Genomic DNA, 18584 nt, shown 5'->3' on the forward strand with positions numbered 1-18584 from the left:
CACAAGACAAATAGCTACTAAGTCATCCTTGCAAAATACCACAAAATAAATCTTCTTAGATATATAACTGAGAATAAAGCAAATTAACACCATTTATTAAAAATGAATCACAGAAAAATTAATTTCTGGCCTAGTGGGATGGTACAGCAGCTAGGAGCCTGTTCTAACAGAGGACCCAGGTTCAACTCCCAGCATATTAAGGCACACGACCCAAGCCGGGCATGGTGGCACATGCCTTTAATCCCAGCACTAGGGAGGCAGAGGCAGGCGAATTTCTGAGTTCAAGGCCAGCCTGGTCTACAGAGTGAGTTCCAGGACAGCCAGGGCTACACAGAGAAACCCTGTCTCGAACCACCCCACCCCCACCCCGCAAAAGGCACACGCAACTGGAGTTACAAGGATCTGCTTGCCTCTTCTGACATCTCCTTGGGCACCAGACATAGACATAATGCAGACACATATGCAGAGAAAACACCCATACAAATGGAAAAACTAGCTTGGCTAAATACAACTCATTAATTACTTGATACACATAGCCCTCCAAGTAGTCTAATTATAGCCAACACAAAGAATAAGGAGCAGCAGGCTATATAAAGGGCTCATAAATGCCTATAACTCCAGTTCCAGGGGAACTGAACCTCTAACCCCAAAGTACTCATGTACATATCCACACATGGATACCCAATTACAGATGATTAAAAACTTATCTTGGAGTGAGACGACAGCAGCTAAAAAGCACTTCTTATTGTTCTCACAGAGGACCAAGATTCAGTTTCCCAGAACCTCCAAGGTAGTTTACAACTGTGTTCTAAGAAACCAGACACCAAGCAAACAAGTGGTGCAGCATATACCTACAAGCAGGCATACACTAAACACACACACATATATACACACACACACACACACGCACGCACGCACGCACGCACGCACGCTCAGAAAAAGGAGGAAGGTGGGAAGGGCCAGTGGGATGGCTTAAGAGATAAAGGCATTAGCCGGGCGTGGTGGCGCGCGCCTTTAATCCCAGGCGCTCTGGAGGCAGAGGCAGGTGGACTTCTGAGTTCAAGGCCAGCATGTTCTACAAACTGAGTTCTACGACAGCCAGAGCTATACAGAGAAACCCTGTCTCAAAAAAACAAAACAAAACAAAACAAAAAGAGAGAGAGAGAGAGAGAGAGAGATATAAAGGCGTTTGCCCGACCCAACCTTAATTCCTCAGGACCACATAGTAGAGAAAACAGACTTCCATAGTTTGTCTTCTGACCTCCACTTCTGTCCAAAACTCTTTTTTTAGTAAGATGGCTTTACTATCTAATCAGTACAGTAACTCCAAGAAATAGTCCTAGGTTCAGTTCTAAGTACCAAAAACTGTGTATAGATCAACAGACACACACAAGCACATTTTGTCTTAAAAGGATGTGTGATGGGGCTGGCGAGATGGCTCAGCAGGTAAGAGCACTGACTGCTCTTCTGAAGGTTCTGAGTTCAAATCCCAGCAACCACATGGTGGGTCACAACCACCCATAATGAAACCTGACGACCTCTTCTGGTGCATCTGAAGACAGCTACAGTGTACTTAATTATAATAATAAATAAATGTAAAAAAGAAAAAAAAGGATGTGTGACTTTATTTTTATTCACATGCATGTTTGTGTCCAAAGCAACCAGAAGAGGGTGTCACATTCAAGCCCTGGACCATGGATCACAGGCACAGTGAATCATTCTATGTGAGTAGCAAGGGAATGAACTTGGGGCCCAACCCAAAAGTACTTTAAAGTACTTGGGGGTGGGGACACAAAACAAAAACCAAACACACATCTTAGCGTGGATCAGACAAATCAAAATACTACCAGAACAGCTATTTTAACACATTTCAATGAAGGTTTTCTTTAAGCAACTAAATAATTTCACAGCCAAAGACATCCATAGCCATCTAATACAATGTGGTATTTTTCCTAACTGTCAGGTAGGTACTAAGGTGAAGCACAAAGGTTGAGTGCTGTCCTAGGGACCAGAGTGTTACCTGGTGTTCGCTTAGTTGTTTCTTCCTTTGGAATTGTCCTTCTAGACTTTCTAATGACTCAAATCTACTTCAATTTTTATATGGCGTATCACTTGCTTTCAAAAACAACTCATGAAGCAGATGTGAACAGTGCATTACAGATGCCACTATCTTCCTCCAATACAACTTTTCAGAGGCTGACAACCCCTAAGCAGAAAGACTCATTGCTTAAGCTACGACAATGGGCTGGCAAACAAGTGAAATGAAAGACTGGCTCCACACACCAGCCACAAGACACTAGTGCACATGTGAGTAAGTGCACGCCCGCAGACAAACTCAGGGCCTCTCCAGGCACTGCCCATTTAAAAAAAAAAAAAAAAAAGACAGTGTCTCTCACTGTCCTGGAACTTAACCAATGTTAGGCTGTCTGTCTTGTTACTACTGAGTGGTAAATATGAAAAATAGAAAAATTACCAGTGTGGACAAGAATATCCATCCACCTTACCAAAAATTACAATTGTGAGCAATGCTATATAAAAATCTTAGCTTCAAAGCCGGGCATGGTGGCGCACGCCTTTAATCCCAGCACTCGGGAGGCAGAGGCTGGTGGATTTCTGAGTTTGAGGCCAGCCTGGTCTACAAAGTGAGTTCCAGGACAGCCAAGGCTATACAGATAAACCCTGTCTCGAAAAACCAAACCAAAAAAAAAAAAAGAATCTTAGCTTCAAAAATGAGTATGTGAGCCAAGTTTAGTGGCTCAGGTCTCAAAATGAGGCACTTGGGAGTTTGAGGCAGAAAAATCATTGAGTTCAAGCCAGCTTGGAACACAAAGTGAAGCTCTGTATTTTTTTTAAAGTTTATTTTATATAAATACACACACACACACACACACACACACACACACACACACACACAGAGTGTTTTGTTTGAATGTATATCTGTGCACCACGTGCATGTCTGGTACCCATGGAGGTCAGAAGAAGAATAGGATCCAATGGAACTAGGGGTATGGGCAGTTGTGAGCCACCATGTGGATGCTGGGAATTGAACCCAGAAAGTGCTCTTAACTTCTGAGCCATCCCTCCAAAGGCCTGAACTCCCCAGCCCCGGCCCCCACCCCAAATTTTATTGATTTAATGTATGAATAATTTGCTGTATATACATCTGCCAGCCAGAAGAGGGCATCAGATCCCCCTACAGATGATTGTGAGCCACCATGAGGTTGCTGGGAATTGAACTCAGGACCTCTGGAAGAGCAGCCAGTGCTCTTAAATTAAGCACTGAGCCATCAGCCCCCAGCCCTGAACTTTTTTGTTATCAAAATTATGTTATAAAATCTAACAGAAGAGTAGAAAATGACTGGCACAGGAAGGCAGCAGAAACTCCAAGCCACAGGCACACAGTTGGGTGGCTTCTTCCAGCGCCATCGCTGCCACCATGGACCAATCTTTTCTCTGTGCTCTACTCTCAAAAGATAGGGAAATCTCCAGCCAATAGCTTTGCCATGCACAGGAAAAAAGGTACTATGTCACAGAGTGCACAGCAACTTTAAAATTTTAGAACTATTTTTCGATTTTCATCCCTTTCTGGTAACCATCTAGCAGGCATGCTACTAGATAGAAAATAAGGTTCTGGGGGCTGCTTTTCCAGCATACCTGGGTTTTGATTCCCAGCACACACTCACCTGGCAGCTCCAGTTTCAGGGGATCCAAGGCCTCCTTGAGCACTAGGCATCCACATGAGTACAGAGATGAAAGCAAAACACCCACCATGCATGCATTTTCACAAAGCTAGACTGGCAAGATTGATGGCACCCCTTTAACACCAGCCCCGTGAGTTTGAGGCCGCCTCATCTATATAGTATCTTAAAGGGAAAAAAGAAAAAAAAAGGCTAAAGAGAAATATGGTTTTAGAATAAAGATCAAAAGTATGAAAAGTGACCAGGGATTTTAGCTAGTTTGCCTAGTCTGAGGTCCTGGACTCCAACCAGATTACTTAACATTACTGTTTTTTGCAAGTCCACTCTAGTCAAGTCTGGCCTTGAATTCATAGCAATCTTTCTGTCCAGGGCTCCTGAACACTGGGATTAGATAAATGTACCATGCCTGACGACATATCACTAAGCTAAAAACTACCCACTTTCAAAATGCCCACATCAGTAAGAACAATACAGTTCTGACACAGTAATATCTAATTGCTGAAGTCTGGTTATACTAAAAATATTACTAAGTAAAGATAGACTACAGAAGTTAGATGAAGAACAAAAGCAAGGAAATCTAGAAAAAGTAATAAGCCGGGCATGGTGGTGCACGCCTTTAATCCCAGCACTCGGGAGGCAGAGGCAGGCGGATTTCTGAGTTCGAGGCCAGCCTGGTCTACAAAGTGAGTTCCAGGACAGCCAGGGCCACACAGAGAAACCCTGTCTCGAAAAACCAAAAAGAAAAAAAAGAAAAAAGAAAAAGAAAAAGTAATAAGGAACAGAGTCTGGAGAAATAGCTTGGTGATTAAGAACTTCACTGGTTTCTCTTCCCAGCACCTACATGGCAGCTCATAACCATGTAACTCCAGTTCCTACACAGCTGAAGCCATCTGTTGCCCTCTGCAGGCACCAGGAATGCGTGTGGTACAGACACACATGCAAGTGAAAACTCCTTATACGTAAAAAGGAGAGAGCAGGGAGCTGATGTAGATCAGCAAGAAAGCTTCCACAGCTGACCCAAGGTTCTGGTGTCAGTCCCAATGTCAGTTCTAAGGACCGACCAACGCCAAACTTGAACTTGGTTCAGACTTAAGCCCTTAATACTGCCAAAGGCTACAGAGCCATTAAACAAGACACTGAAAGGACCAAACGAAACTTTTAAATTATGGCTTCCTTTTGTTTGTTTGTTTTGTTTTTCGAGACAGTGTTTCTCTGTGTAGTCCTGGCTGTCCTGGAACTCATTTTGTAGACCAGGCTGGCCTTGAAATCCACCTGCCTCTGCCTCCCAAGTGCTGGGATTAAAGGCGTGCGCCACCATGCCCGGCTAAATTATGGCTTCCTTAACAGAAAGGAAATGTATATGATGAGCAAAAGAATGAAATTAATTTTAAAAAGCCAAATAGTAAACTTATTAGAGAATATTACAATAGAAAAGGTAGGGCTATCCAAAGCAAAATAATTCTCATTAATTTCATCTTAAATGGTCTCTCCCCATGTTCTTACTAAGTAAGGACATTGCTCTATTGCTAGTGATAAAAATGGCTCTTCAGAAAAATCAAATCTAGAAGCAGGCGAATTTCTGAGTTCGAGGCCAGCCTGGTCTTCAGAGTGAGTTCCAGGACAGCCAGGGCTACACAGAGAAACCCTGTCTCGAAAAACCAAAAAAAAAAAAAAAAAAAAAAAAAAAAAAAAAAAAAAAAAAAGAAGAAGAAGAAGAAGAAGAAAAGAAAAAGAAAAAGAAAAATCAAATCTAACTGCAAATATCTGGTCATAATTACCAATGCAACTAACTGCCTCAAGGTTTCAAATTTCAGAACATTCCAGCTTTTCAGACTGGAGATGTTCAGTCTATGCATACTTCAAAAATCTAAAAATCCTGCAACTTCCTTCAACACTTGTGGTCTCAAGCATTTTCAAACAAATCAAGGGACCTTTGATTCTCATTCTCTCTCTGACACAGGTGTCATGTAGTGCAGAACTACCTTGGGTTCCTGCTCTTCCTGCCTTCAGTGCCTCAGAAGCAAACTACAGTGTGACATCACTGAATGTAGTTTAATGGAGCAATGGGGATCAACCCAGGGCTTGCATTGCATGTTTTAAGAACTCTACCAACAAAGCTATATCCTCAGCACCCTTCAATCTTTGTGAGCATTAATACACACACACACACACACACACACACACACACACCACGCACTACAATTAATTGCATGAAATTTCATGTTATTCCCTCCTGGTTATTTCAATGCTTGGCGAGAACAAGCAAAATGAGTACTTGCGGAGAAGAAACCATACTTTCATACTGAAAAAGGTCAAGAAAACAAAACAATACCTAGATAAGGAGGGGAAATGCAGAAAAATAAACTCCCAACCTTGGAAGGGTAACATTACCATTGTTCCCAGGGAAAGAATGTCTCCAACAGCATACTGTAGCCTCTTTACCAGAATGTGCTATCAAAGGCTGCCCAAGCTCAGCCCCAGCTTATCTCCGGGACAGGAAGCTTATCCTACTCCCTCTGCAGGGCTCACTCTTAGGCCAAGGCCCATTCTCACTGACCCAAAGACTAGATCCCACTTTAGAATGCCAGCTCCATTTTAACACTGTAACTATATCCAAAGCTCTCAAATGTCTTTGTTTAAAGTGACTTTAGTGACCACAATACTATCTATCCACTCATTTTTAGGACAAGGAACAGATTTGCTGTGGCAACCTTGGATCCCAGAACTGCAGTGATAGACCTAAGGCAACCCTAATGATAAGGGGTGAGTGCTGAAGCACAAAAGCTAAACATGACCACCATTAAGAAATGATGTGCCGGGCTGGAGAGATGGCTCAGGGCTGGAGAGATGGCTCAGAGGTTAAGAGCACTGACTGCTCTTCCAGAAATCCTGAGTTCAATTCCCAGCAACCACATGGTAGCTCACAACCACTTGTAATGGGATCCAATGCCCTCTTCTGATGTATCTGGAGACAGTAACAATGTACTCACATACATTAAATAAATAAATAAATCTTTAAAAAAAAAAAGAAAGAAAGAAAGAAAGAAATGATGTGCCGAGCCAGGAATGGTGGCGCACGCCTTTAATCCCAGCACTTGGGAGGCAGAGGCAAGCGGATTTCTGAGTTCAAGGCCAGCCTGGTCTACAGAGTGAGTTCCAGGATATCCAGGGAAAAAAACCGAAAAAAAAAAAAAAAAAAAAAAAAAGGAAAGAAAGAAAGAAAGAAAAATTAATTATGTGCTGCCCCTTCTGAAACAAGGTCTCTCTGTGTAGCCCTGGCTGTTCTGGAATTCCCTCTATAGGACCAGCCTGCCCTCCACTGCCTCTGAGATTACAGGCATATGCAACCATGCCCACCCTAACATTACATTTTAAAGTTTAATGAGTATCCTCTGTTTCTTTTACCTCCTTGAATAAGGAAGATGTTAACTTCATTTACAGAAAAATGAAACTGATACTTAGAATTCCAAAGAGATCAAGGTTCCTTGGAATTAGATCAAGCACAGGAATCCTGTTCATCAGCATGCTGTTTTCATTATTTACACTTGTTTGCTCCAGGCCAGGTGTGGTGGCACACAGGTTAATCCCAGCACTTGCAAGGTAGAGGCAGGTGGATCTCTCAGAGTTCAAGGCTAGCCAGATGTATATAGAGAGTGAGTTCCAGGACAGTTGGGGCTATAAAGACCCTATCTCAAAGACGGGAGGGGAGGGTGGTGATGCAGCAGCATAATATGATAATAAGATTTCTGTGGACAGGAGACTCTGAAAGTTCAAGGCTAGCTTGGTAGGATACCACAAATTCCAGACCAGCCTAGACACACAGCAAATGCCAGGCTAGCTCAAGCTATACAAAGATCCTGTCCCCAAGAAACCAAATAAACACAATTAAAAAAAAAAAAAAAAGACAAGCCTGCTTTGGGGGTGGGAGGGAGAAAATAACAGGACAGCAACATGCAATCCAGCAAGAAATATCCCCAATGTTAGCACAGTAACAATTTTTGGATAGATAATCCAGAGATGATTAAAATAAACCAAGGCACAAAAAAACCCAATTTTTTGCTAAGAGTTTGGGGAAAACACACAGGTTTACTTTATCAGCTATCAAACACACATCTGCCAGTGTAGTAACCAGGTCCAAACTCTCAACTCTGTTCCACCCTCTTTCTGTTCACAAGCAATCCAACTTGTGCTTCAGTGTAAAACGTTCAAAGATGTCATTCATCATCCTCATGTCCACTCAACAGAAAAGCAGGACAAATTAAGGCAGTTTAGAAAATAACTTCTAATATTCATAATGTGTAATGACAATTCTGCAACAAAGGAAAAACTGCTGTCAAGAATCTAAGGGCACTCTATGAGTATCTGTAAATTTCCAGTAGCTGATACTGAAAATTTTGGTATTTTAATCTCTAATACAAGCTAGAGCTGCCCACACTGCCCTGCTACAAACAATGCCAACAATTTCTTCAAAACCAGAACTCACCTACTAATCCGGCTACTCAGGTCATTGAGTTAACATTTAGTCTAGATAGTAAACTTGCCCTAGGTTCACAGGCCAAGGCTGAACAAGAAACTGCCTTCATCATCAGCTAATGGTGGTTGGGTCTGGGTACTAGCAAGGCAAATTGGTGCCTTGAACATGTCATTCAGACTCTTAGCCAAAGTTAATCTTCTAAATTATCGAATGAATTCTTTACCTACAGACAGCCACCCACTCTGCAAACATTCCGGTACTCCATCTGAGGCTTGCTTCCCCCATCGCTAATTCTAGTTTTGTGTGCTTTGTTTGAGTCTAGGTCTTCTGTGTAGCCCTGGCTGTCCCAGAACTCTCTGTAGTCTACAGATCTGCCTGCCTCTGCCTCCTGAGTGCTGACATTAAATCGTGCATCCATGCCCGCCAATATTTTGATTCTGAATTCTCAATAACCTAAACCATCACAATAAACCAAGCCACTGGGAAACACACTTTGAAGCCGTTCTCACAATCAATTTGTCAGAACAAAACAATTTTCATACACTGAGATTAGATAGTGCATATGTCCGAAAACGGTAACGAAGGGACAATATATAATTCAGTCGTCCTAAGGTCCAAACTGACCGAACTCCCCCTCCCCCATTTTTTTGAGTCAGTATCTCACTGAGTAGCCCTGGCTGTCCTGTGGAAGTATGTAGACCAGGCTGGCCTCGAACTCAAAAGACCACCTGCCTCTAACTCCAGAGTGGTGGGACACTGGGTCCAAACCTAAAGACCATAAAGGGATCACTGAATTTCGCTAAATCAAGTGTTTACTCAAAGTTTGGTTCACATGCCTAGGGCTACAATAACTGCCAAATATGGAATTGGGACAAGAAATTACTATCCTCACTTAGAATTAGTGCATCCTTTTAAACTGCAGCTAATGGTTCCCCTGCCTAGGTACTTGGAACAAGCGAGGTATAGTGTCTAGAATCTAAAAACCAGAAACCTTAAGCTAATCAACTGCACAACAATCACACCCGGAGAGAAGGGGGCAATTTTCCTTGATTCAGATTTGCTGCACGTGTTTTGTTTTTAAGAAGCAAAAGGCATCTCCTCAATGTTTTTTGTGCTTTGGTTTAAAACTAGTTATATCTTGGGAGTAGAAATTGTGAACACGACCCTACAGCCCCCCCCCCCCCCCAAAGCACCACAGGGGTACCTAAATAAATCTGCCCTTAGAGACGCAGGAAAACCTCAATCAGACTCCACTAACGAAATCCACACCATTTAGGGAAACTTACGTTCTTCTCCCCTTGTCCTACCCCAAAGAATAGCAGGGGGAGAAAAGCCCATTCCCAAAGCACTGAAACGTCCTTTTTATTCCTGGGTAACAGGAGAGATTGTCTGCAGAAAAAGGACGTAGGAGACGCACGTTACAGTCCCAGTATCCGAACACGTTCGGGATAATCCGGGGAGGGCGGGGGGAAACGCCGAGCACCCGGCAAGTGGAGCGGCGGCCACCTTCAACCCCGGATTCAGTTTCCGGGCACAGAAATGGTGCCCGGAGGCCGCTACTTTCGCATCTGCGTTGCTTCTGCCTCCGCCGACACGGCCTCCTTCCCCTCCCCCACGGGCGGGGCGACGACCGGGAACTAGGGCCGCCGGCGAGCGGAGGAACCAGGCGGGTGGGCTTCCTACCCTGAAACCGCCTCTGCAGGAGCCCACTGCCCCGCTTCGCGGCTTGGCGCCCGTTGGCGCGCTCTGGGAGCTGGCGGCGGACAGGGTACCCCCGGGCTGCTTCATCCTAGCAATCCCCAGCCCCACCTGTGCCCTCCTCTGCACCACGCGCGCAGGTCATCCTCCTCCCCACGCAGCCTTCCGCTCACCTTGCAGGAAAGGCTCGGCTCTGCACGCACGCACGCACTCTTGCTGGCGTAGGCAGCCGGCGAGAACAATGTTTCCGCCGCACCAACCCCGACACCAAGCGCACACACCGGACGGTTGCCGCGAGCCGCGGAGCGGAGGGAAATGTCCCCTGCCGACCACCACACCGACCGCCCCTCTCGGCCCCCGTACACACCTCCAACCAACAGCGGCGGCGGGCACGTCGCGCGGAGGTCAGTAGTGTCGCGGGATCGGCCGCAGCAGATTCTCCTCCCTCGAAGCAACCCGAGGCTTCGGAATCCGGAGAGCCGCGAGCTCGGGGCCCCTCACAGCCACCTCTTCCCGAGAGCCTAGAGCTGCAACGAGCTCCAAGAACACGGACGTCCCGCCCCCTTTGCCGCCGCCCCCTCTTATTGTTTTACCCCTGCGGAAAGGGCTAGGGAACCCCCCAGCACAGCGCCAGCCAATCAGGCATCAGTTTGGAGAGCTAGACCCAACCTTCTCGCGTCCCACTGCGGAGCACGCGCAGAACGGCGCCGCGCTCGCTCGCTCGCTCGCTCGGGCGTCCGGAAAGCCAGGGAACCGGAACCGGCCTAAAGTCGGGGCGAGAGCCCGCTGATTTGACGTCACAAGGAAGCTGCCTTTCTCTTGCAGTGATGCTGAAGCCTCCCTGTCCTCTCAGGTGGCGCGAACAAAAAAGATGGCTCGCCGCTAACCAGTGGCTTTTACAAACGGTTATTCCTGGAGCCTTTATTCGTGATAAGAGGGAGCAAATTTAGTAATGGTCCTGGTTGCTGCGTTATCGGAGCATTAAAATGCAGTTTTGAACTCTGCACAGTGAGCTCACCTGTATTGCTTAATTAGCCTGTTTTAGGAAATGGAGGTTTAAAAGTCTTTCTCATCAATGTCAAACAGCTAGTTTTAAATAAGGGTGCCGAGCTATGGAGTATGGGGAAAGTATGACATAGGCTGTATGGGCTTGGGGCTTTTGTATGGCCTTGGTGGCTTCATCCTTAAATGGAACTTACTGGAACAAAGGCTGAAAGGCTTAAAATTTAAAAAAGAAAAAAAAAGCCACTTATAAATCTATGCCACTGGGACTTAGTTATGGAAACAACACTGCTTCATGAACCTTGATTCATGGGGAAAAAAAAGCCTTTGTAGACCAAATGTTACTTTGCCACTAATAGCAATGTTTTCAATTTCAAGATAGCAGAAGAAACTGGGAATGAAGCTATGAAACGGTGAAAGGAACGGAAGGGCAATTGAGAGGAATAGAACACATTTTAATCAAGCAAAATGCAGGATTAAATACATCCTCAGTTTTCCCTCACAGTAGAGATTTCCTAGAAGAAGAAAAAAAAAAGGTTCACAAAAGGCAATGCTGATTGGTACTTGAGCCTCCAAAATCTACACTGGCATTATTTTGGATTGCTTAATAATTTTTATATGCAAAATATATAGGCAGACCATCATTTATTAAATGACTCTGAGATGGTTTTTCTTAATGCATTACTTCTGCAGATTACCTTTTAAGTACAGTGTTTATAGACCAGATACGCTACTGGTATTTTATAAAAGTCACTTATGTCTCACAAAAACCCACTTACGTAATTACCTATTTGAATGCACACTTTACAGATGAGGAAAGTGAGACTTACGAGACGGTTTACCCTAAGGACACGCTCGTATTACTCATCTCAGCCAGGCTCGGGGCTACATACCTCTAATCCCAGCACCTGGGAAGCAGAGGCAGGAAGATCACAAGGTCTAGGCTGACCTGGTCTACGAAGCAGATTCTAAGTCAGCCAGGGGTACATAAGGAGACTCTCTCGATAATACTCAAACAAACAAGGACTACTCATGTTAACACAAGCACTCTGCATCCATACCCCACACCCCTAATTGTAAACGACAGAATGCTGCTACTATTGACTGCTAAAATTTCAACTGTTTCCAATCACATCGAATGCTTCTGGTTTGTTTTGGATATTTCAAGACCAAGTTTCTCAGTGTGGCTCTGGCTATCTTGGAAGTCACTCTGTAGACCAGACGGGTCATGTGTGATACCATGCTGGGCTCCATGCAGTGTTTTTGTAAGTATTCTTCATCCTGTAACCTGAGATAAGGTGTGTCTCCAGGCCTTGCTGTGCATGGGATCAGATCGGGGTTTGTTAAAACTCCCCTCAGCGTTTGTGATTCTGCAGATGTGTGCTGAGGGCTGAGAACAGGCACATCCCACAAGTACCAAGGGATCATAGAGCTGCTCTGGGAAACCATTCTACCACCCCTAAGACAGAGGGCAGCAAATGTCACTGAAGGAACAGCAAGTATCTTCTTCAATCTCCTCCTTTTATAATCCTTCAAAGCATAAGAATAATTCTAAGCTTAGCCCCAGGACTAACAAAAGCAGGCCTCAGGCAATCCCTGCCACTAAGACATACCAATTAATGTTACTTGTTTAAAAAAAAAAAGAGAGACTCAATTTTAGTAAATTAACTAATTCCCACAAGCAACTAGCATTTCTTATTTCCTAAATGTCTCTCGTCTGTTCTCTGAATACCGTCAGCTTTGCACGGGGTCAGGCTGGTTTCATCTTTCCATGATGAAGTAACAGCCTAGTTAATCTCTCTGCCTTTCAAAATAACCACTGTGAAGCAACCACTGTCCCCATGGACCAAGCAAGGAGGCCAGTGTGAGTGATATTCAGTCAAGTGGCTCAAGCCAAAACCCTGAGTGTGACCCTTGACCTCACCCTTTCTTTTATCAGATCACACAGCCAATTGTCAGTAAGTGTCAGCTCCCTCTATCCGAATTCATTCTGGATTAGACACAGCACTGTTTCTCCTGCTGTAGTAGGTAAAGCCTACCACAAACCTTTGCCACTTTGCTTAATTCCAGTATAGCTCACCCTTCTCACAAAAGCCAGACCCTCTGGGTTGTTTGTTTGTTTGTTTGTTTGTTTGTTTGAGACAGGGTTTCTTTCTCTAGACCAGGCTGCCCTCAAACTCAGAGATCCGCCTGCCTCTGCCTCCTGAGTGCTGGGATCAGAGACGTGCACCACCACTGCCTGGCTAAACGCCCAGTCTCTTACAGCTTCAAATCAGATGGCATTGCCCAAACCTCCTAAAGGCAATGCTAAATTGTAAACCCTTACTAGGCCTACTTGCTAATCCTGAGTGTGTTAATTCTACCTTGCTCCTTGTCACTTCTCTCATGCCATCTCAACTCTACTGACATTCTGATTAACCTCCCACCCCAAGGCCCCTGATGTAAGCCTACATCCAAAGTGGGTGAAAAAAGCAAGAGCACATTGTAGCTGGTAATTCCCACTCGGGACCCAAAATCGCTATTCCATTTTTCCTTTGTAATTAATCATCTGGCTTAAGGGCTGGCTATACTTTGAGAGTGTGGTAGTTAAAATGAGGTGTGTCCTCCACAGGGTCACGTGCCAGAACTGTCTGAAGAGGTTATGGGGCTGTGCAGTCTTCCCTGGAGGAAACAGGCCACTGGGCAGCGCTTTAACAGTTTATAGCTGGGGCTGGAGAAGTGGCTCAGAGGTTAAAAGCACTGGCTGTTCTTCCAGAGGTCTAGAGTTCAATTCCCAGCAACCACATGGTGGCTCATACCTGGTGCCATCTTCTGATCTTTAGGCATACATGCAGGAGACTGCTGTATATATAATAAATAATAAATAAATCTTTTTTTAAAAAAAGTTTATAGCCTCGGGCTGGAAAGATGGCTCAGCCTGAGGTTAAGATGGTTAAGAGCACTGACTGCCCTTCTGAGGGTCTTGAGTTCAAATCCCAGCAACCACATGGTGGCTCACAACCATCTGTAATGAGATCTGACACCCTCTTCTGGTGTGTCTGAAGACAGCTACAGTGTACTTACATAATAATAAATAAATCTTTGGGTCAGAGCAAGCGGGACCTGGATTGAGCAGGGCTAGAGCAAGCAGAGGTCCTGAGTTCAATTCCCAGCAATCACATGATGGTTCACAACCATCTGTACAGCTACGTATACTCATATACATAAAATAAATAAATAAAAACCTTTAAAAAAAAAAGAGTTGTATAGCCTTGCCCCACTCTAGTTTGCTGTCTCTGATTCTGGAAATGTGACCTCTCAGTTTCCTAATCTTGCCACCTCGTCCACTGTTCCACCTCCCTACCATGATGGACTCTGATCCCCAGAAACTGTAAGCCAAAATAAACTCCTTCCATAGCTTGCACATGAACATGATATTTTAACAGAGCAACAGAAAAGTAACTAGTCCAGATACAAGTACAAACTTCTTATATCTGCACCTACCACTGCTTCCTTTGGGGAACCTAATTTATCTTTTTAAAGGGGGTGGGGTCTGAGCGAAGACTGATAAGGAAAGGTGGAAGTTGAGAATTATGTAGCTAATACTGGTATGGTGGTACATGACTGTAATCCCAGCACTCAGAAAGACGAGGGAAGATGACCATGAATCGAAGTCCAGCCTGGGCTAGCTGGAGACACATGTCTTAAAATTTAAAAAAAAATAAAAAATAGACCACAGTGGCTGGTGAGATGGTTCACTGGTTAGGAGCATCAGCTGGAGAGATGGTTCAGTGGTTAGGAGCATCAGCTTCTGTTCAGAGAACCAGGATTTAATTCACAGCATGCAAACTGTAGCTCACACAACCATCTGTATTTATATTTCCAGAAGAGCGGAAACCTAGCCTCCGTGAAAATGCATATATGTGATGCATATACATGCAGGCAAAACACTAATGTTCATGGAAAAAATAAGTCTTTTAAAAAATTACCCCTCCCCCTCAAACGTACATAGCTAGCTAGTATACACCAGTTAAGTGCATATTGGAGAAAAGTCTAGGAAGGGAATTTTAGTCTGGGTAATACAGATAACACTGAGAGGGGAGAGCAGAACTTTGGCGAGCGTTCTTTAGAATGCTTTCTTTCTTTTTTTTTTTAAAGATTTATTTATTGATTATATGTAAGTACACTGTAGCTGTCTTCAGACACTCTAGAAGAGGGAGTCAGATCTCGTTACAGATGGTTGTGAGCCACCATGTGGTTGCTGGGATTTGAACTCTGGACCTTCGGAAGAGCAGTCGGGTGCTCTTACCCACTGAGCCATCTCACCAGCCCTAGAATGCTTTCTTAATCCATGTAAACAAATATAACATATATGTTACTTAACTCAGAAGTTTTCTGATCCAATGGCAATGTGCTGCAGGCCTTTGACTACTGAATCATAAGAAGCACACCATGAACATTCCTTACCCTACTCCAGTTCAGCTCATTAGCTATCATGTAGTAGGCTTTTCCCAGTCTGGGCCTCTCCAGGAAACTCTGCAAGGGCCCTAGTTTTACCTACTCTGCCATGCTGCATGTCTGGTACAAAACAGAAAATCTGCCGGGCAGTGGTGGTGCATGCTTGTAATCCCATCACTTCTGAGTTAAGTAACATATATGTTATATTTGTTTACATGGATTAAGAAAGCATTCTAGGGCAGGGCGTGGTGGCGCACGCCTTTAATCCCAGTACTCGGGAGGCAGAGGCAGGCGGATTTCTGAGTTCGAGGCCAGCCTGGTCTACAGAGTGAGTTCAGGACAGCCAGGGCTATACAGAGAAACCCTGTCTTGAAAAACAAAAAAACAAAAAAATTGACTAATTGGGCTGAAGAGATGCCTCAATTGTTAAGAGCATTGACTCTTCTTCCTGAGTTCAATTCCCAGCAACCACATGGTGGCTCACAATCATCTATAGTGAGATCTGATGCCCTCTTTTGTGTCTGAAGACAGGGACAATGTACTCATATACATAAAATAAAATCTTTTTAAATTTTGATTAATTAATCAATTAATCATAAGTAGAAAATTAGGATATAACCAAAATAAAAACAAACTGAATATTTGCACATTTTTGCCACAAATGTAAGTCATGGAACTAATAAAACTTAATGAGAAACCAACAAGCAAATCTAATTGGTAAGATAAAAATATGATAAAAACATAATCATCCATATAAAAGGATGGCCAAATTACAGGGGGGGGGGAAAGGACATAGTATTAGTGAAACCTATAGGACAGCTTTACTCTGATACAGCCTCAAACCTTTAATGTATCCTGTGAACTGAAAGTATCCACCCTATAGAACAAGTGTCTTTGGGCATTTTAGTTATATGCCCAGCCCCAAATGTTTTATGTTTCAAAACAGTTATTTCATTTCTGGGTATTTATTCCCTTAGGATGTTTACCGTAAAGTTCATCAGGGTAGTATTTTAAGCATCTATGATAATTTGTAATTTTAAAATTTGAGGCGTTATAGGTCTGGAGAAATGATTCAAGGGTTAAAAACCACTTGTTCTGCTGGGGCTGCCAAAGATGGGTTAGCAGTTAAGCGCACACAGTGCCCTTTCAGAAAACCCAGGTTCATTACCCCACACTCACATCAGGCAGCTCATACCACCTGTGATTCTAGTTTCAGGGGATCTGAGACCCTCTTTTGTTTACACATGTGGCGTACGCTCATATAGACATAAGCAGGGACACACATACACACACACATTCTCAGGGACACACACACACACTCTCTCTCTCTCACTCTCTCTCTCTCTCCCTCCCTCTCTCTCTGCTCTTCCTGTGGACCTGAGTTCTGTTACCAGCACACACATGTTAGATCACAACAATCTCTAGGAAGTTCCAGGAAATATGATATTTCTGGCCTCTTTAGCACTGCATGCATATAGTGTATCTATATACAACCCAGCAAAACTCTCATACATATAAAATAAAAATAAATCTTAGGTTAAAAAAAAAAAACCTTGAAGCCGGGCGTGGTGGCACATGCCTTTAACTCGGGAGGCAGAGGCAGGCGATTTCTGAGTTCGAGGCCAGCCAGTGAGTTCCAGGACAGCCAGGGCTATACAGAGAAACCCTGTCTCAAAAACAAAAAACAAAAGCAAAAACAAAACAAAACAAAAAAAAAAAAAAACTTGAGCCGTTCAAGTTTTAGTCATCTGAAATATCTGAAATATCCAGTTAAATAGTAACAGTTAACTAGGACGCAATACTCAACACACACATCTGAAGATATAAATTTAAATATTTAAGAATACTTTATGACATTTTTTTGTTTCAATCTCAAATCAAATACGTTTGTGAGATAATTTCTTTCTTTTTAGTTTAGTTCTTTTTCTTTAAAGACAGGGCCCCCTCCTACTAGGCTAGCCCCAGCCTTGTTCTGTGACTGAGGCTAGCCTTGACTCCTGTACCCTCTTTCCCCAGAGTTCTAAATGAGGGGATTGCAGACATGGAGCACCCATGCCTAGCTACGCTATAATCTCAAATTGAAATTATGATAGTCTGCCAGGCATGGTGGCTCATGCCTTTAATCCCAGCACTTGGGAGGCAGAGACAGGTGAATTTCTGAGTTCGAGGCCAGCCTGGTCTACAGAGTGAGTTCCAGGACAGCCAGAGAAACACAAAGAAACCGTGTCTCGAAAAATTAAAAAAAAAAAAAAAGAAAAAAAAAAGAAATGATGATAGTCAGTTTTCTATGACGTAGAAACAGAGTTCATGGCTTTTCTGGCTGACTGTTTTACCAGACCTTCCTGCTGTTACTCATGCTGCTCTCAAATCAATCAGGGCACCATCTTTGTGCCCAGAGCAAAGGAAAAATGGTCATTTGTCATTCCTGGAGCTCTGACTCTGCTCTCTTATGGTATACCATCTAACTCCACACACCAAACCAAAGCAGATCATATAAGCGGTGAAACAATCCAAGTGAGAAGTAAGAAGAAGCAGATAAAAACCAATCAGTAGATGCTGATGAGGAAAAGAAGCAGCCTCGCCCTCTGAGACGATAAGCAAGCCCTCTGAGGAATAAACAGCCCTCTGAGACGATAAGCAAGCCCCTAATTAAATGTGTTGTTTGGTTTGGGTTTTTTTAAGTTGCTTTGGTCATGGTATCTCTTCACAGTGTCCAAGTCCTGAGACAGATGCCCCATCTCATTTTAGTTCACAAGCAGTTCATAAGGTTGGCAGTGCAAGAAAAGATAGCCAAGGGCCAGAGAAGTAGCTCAGTGAGTAAAGATAGATGCCTTCAAACCGGGTGGCCCTGGACCCGAGTTTGATCCCAGGACCCACGGAGTCAAAGTAAAGAGCAGACTTCCCCAGCTTGTCCTCTGACCTCCACTCGTGCCTGGGCAGAGTGGCATGCTCTTACACCTATGCACACGTGCACAAATAAATGTAGTAATAACAAAAGATAACAACAATAAACACAAAAATATAACATAAAATATATAAATATAAGATGTAAAAACATAACAAAAATGTAACAAATAACAACAGAATAAAAAGTAACAAATTTTTAAATCAAATCTTGTCACCATGCCATGCCTCACCCGATACAGTGACAAACTTCCAGCCTCTGAGCAACTACTCCTTATTGAAAAGAAGAATTGCTAGATTACTTCAGGGCTTCCCTTTGGTATAACTGGCTTCCTTACAAAGTCTTAAATTTACGGGGAAGTACTCCTTTG

General features: G+C 43.7%; 2 protein-coding genes across 10 annotated transcripts in view; one reads left to right on the forward strand and one right to left on the reverse strand.

Annotated features, from left to right (window-relative positions):
* Positions 1-18584, reverse strand: part of G3bp2 (GTPase activating protein (SH3 domain) binding protein 2) — an 85581-nt gene that overhangs the window by 21147 nt on the left and 45850 nt on the right. For 2 of the 9 annotated variants that reach the window (NM_001080795.2, NM_011816.4), the window contains exon 1: positions 10238-10453. The exons of 2 other annotated variants lie outside the window; for them this stretch is intronic. The gene's annotated coding sequence lies outside the window, so the exon portion shown is untranslated. Of the gene's footprint in view, positions 1-9458; positions 9627-9981; positions 10454-18584 lie in introns of those variants that run through there. 5 more of the 9 variants (NM_001080796.2, NM_001080794.2, NM_001359196.1 and 2 more) reach the window with 4 other exon arrangements.
* On the forward strand, positions 1435-10874 carry Gm46933 (predicted gene, 46933). Its single transcript, XM_017321256.1, has 2 exons — positions 1435-1446; positions 9581-10874. The coding sequence occupies exons 1-2, from the start codon at positions 1435-1437 to the stop codon at positions 10280-10282; spliced, it is 714 nt and encodes a 237-aa protein (XP_017176745.1). The 3' UTR covers positions 10283-10874.

The sequence above is a fragment of the Mus musculus genome, chromosome 5 (assembly GCF_000001635.26).
Source record: "Mus musculus strain C57BL/6J chromosome 5, GRCm38.p6 C57BL/6J".
Taxonomy (NCBI): Eukaryota; Metazoa; Chordata; class Mammalia; order Rodentia; family Muridae; genus Mus; species Mus musculus.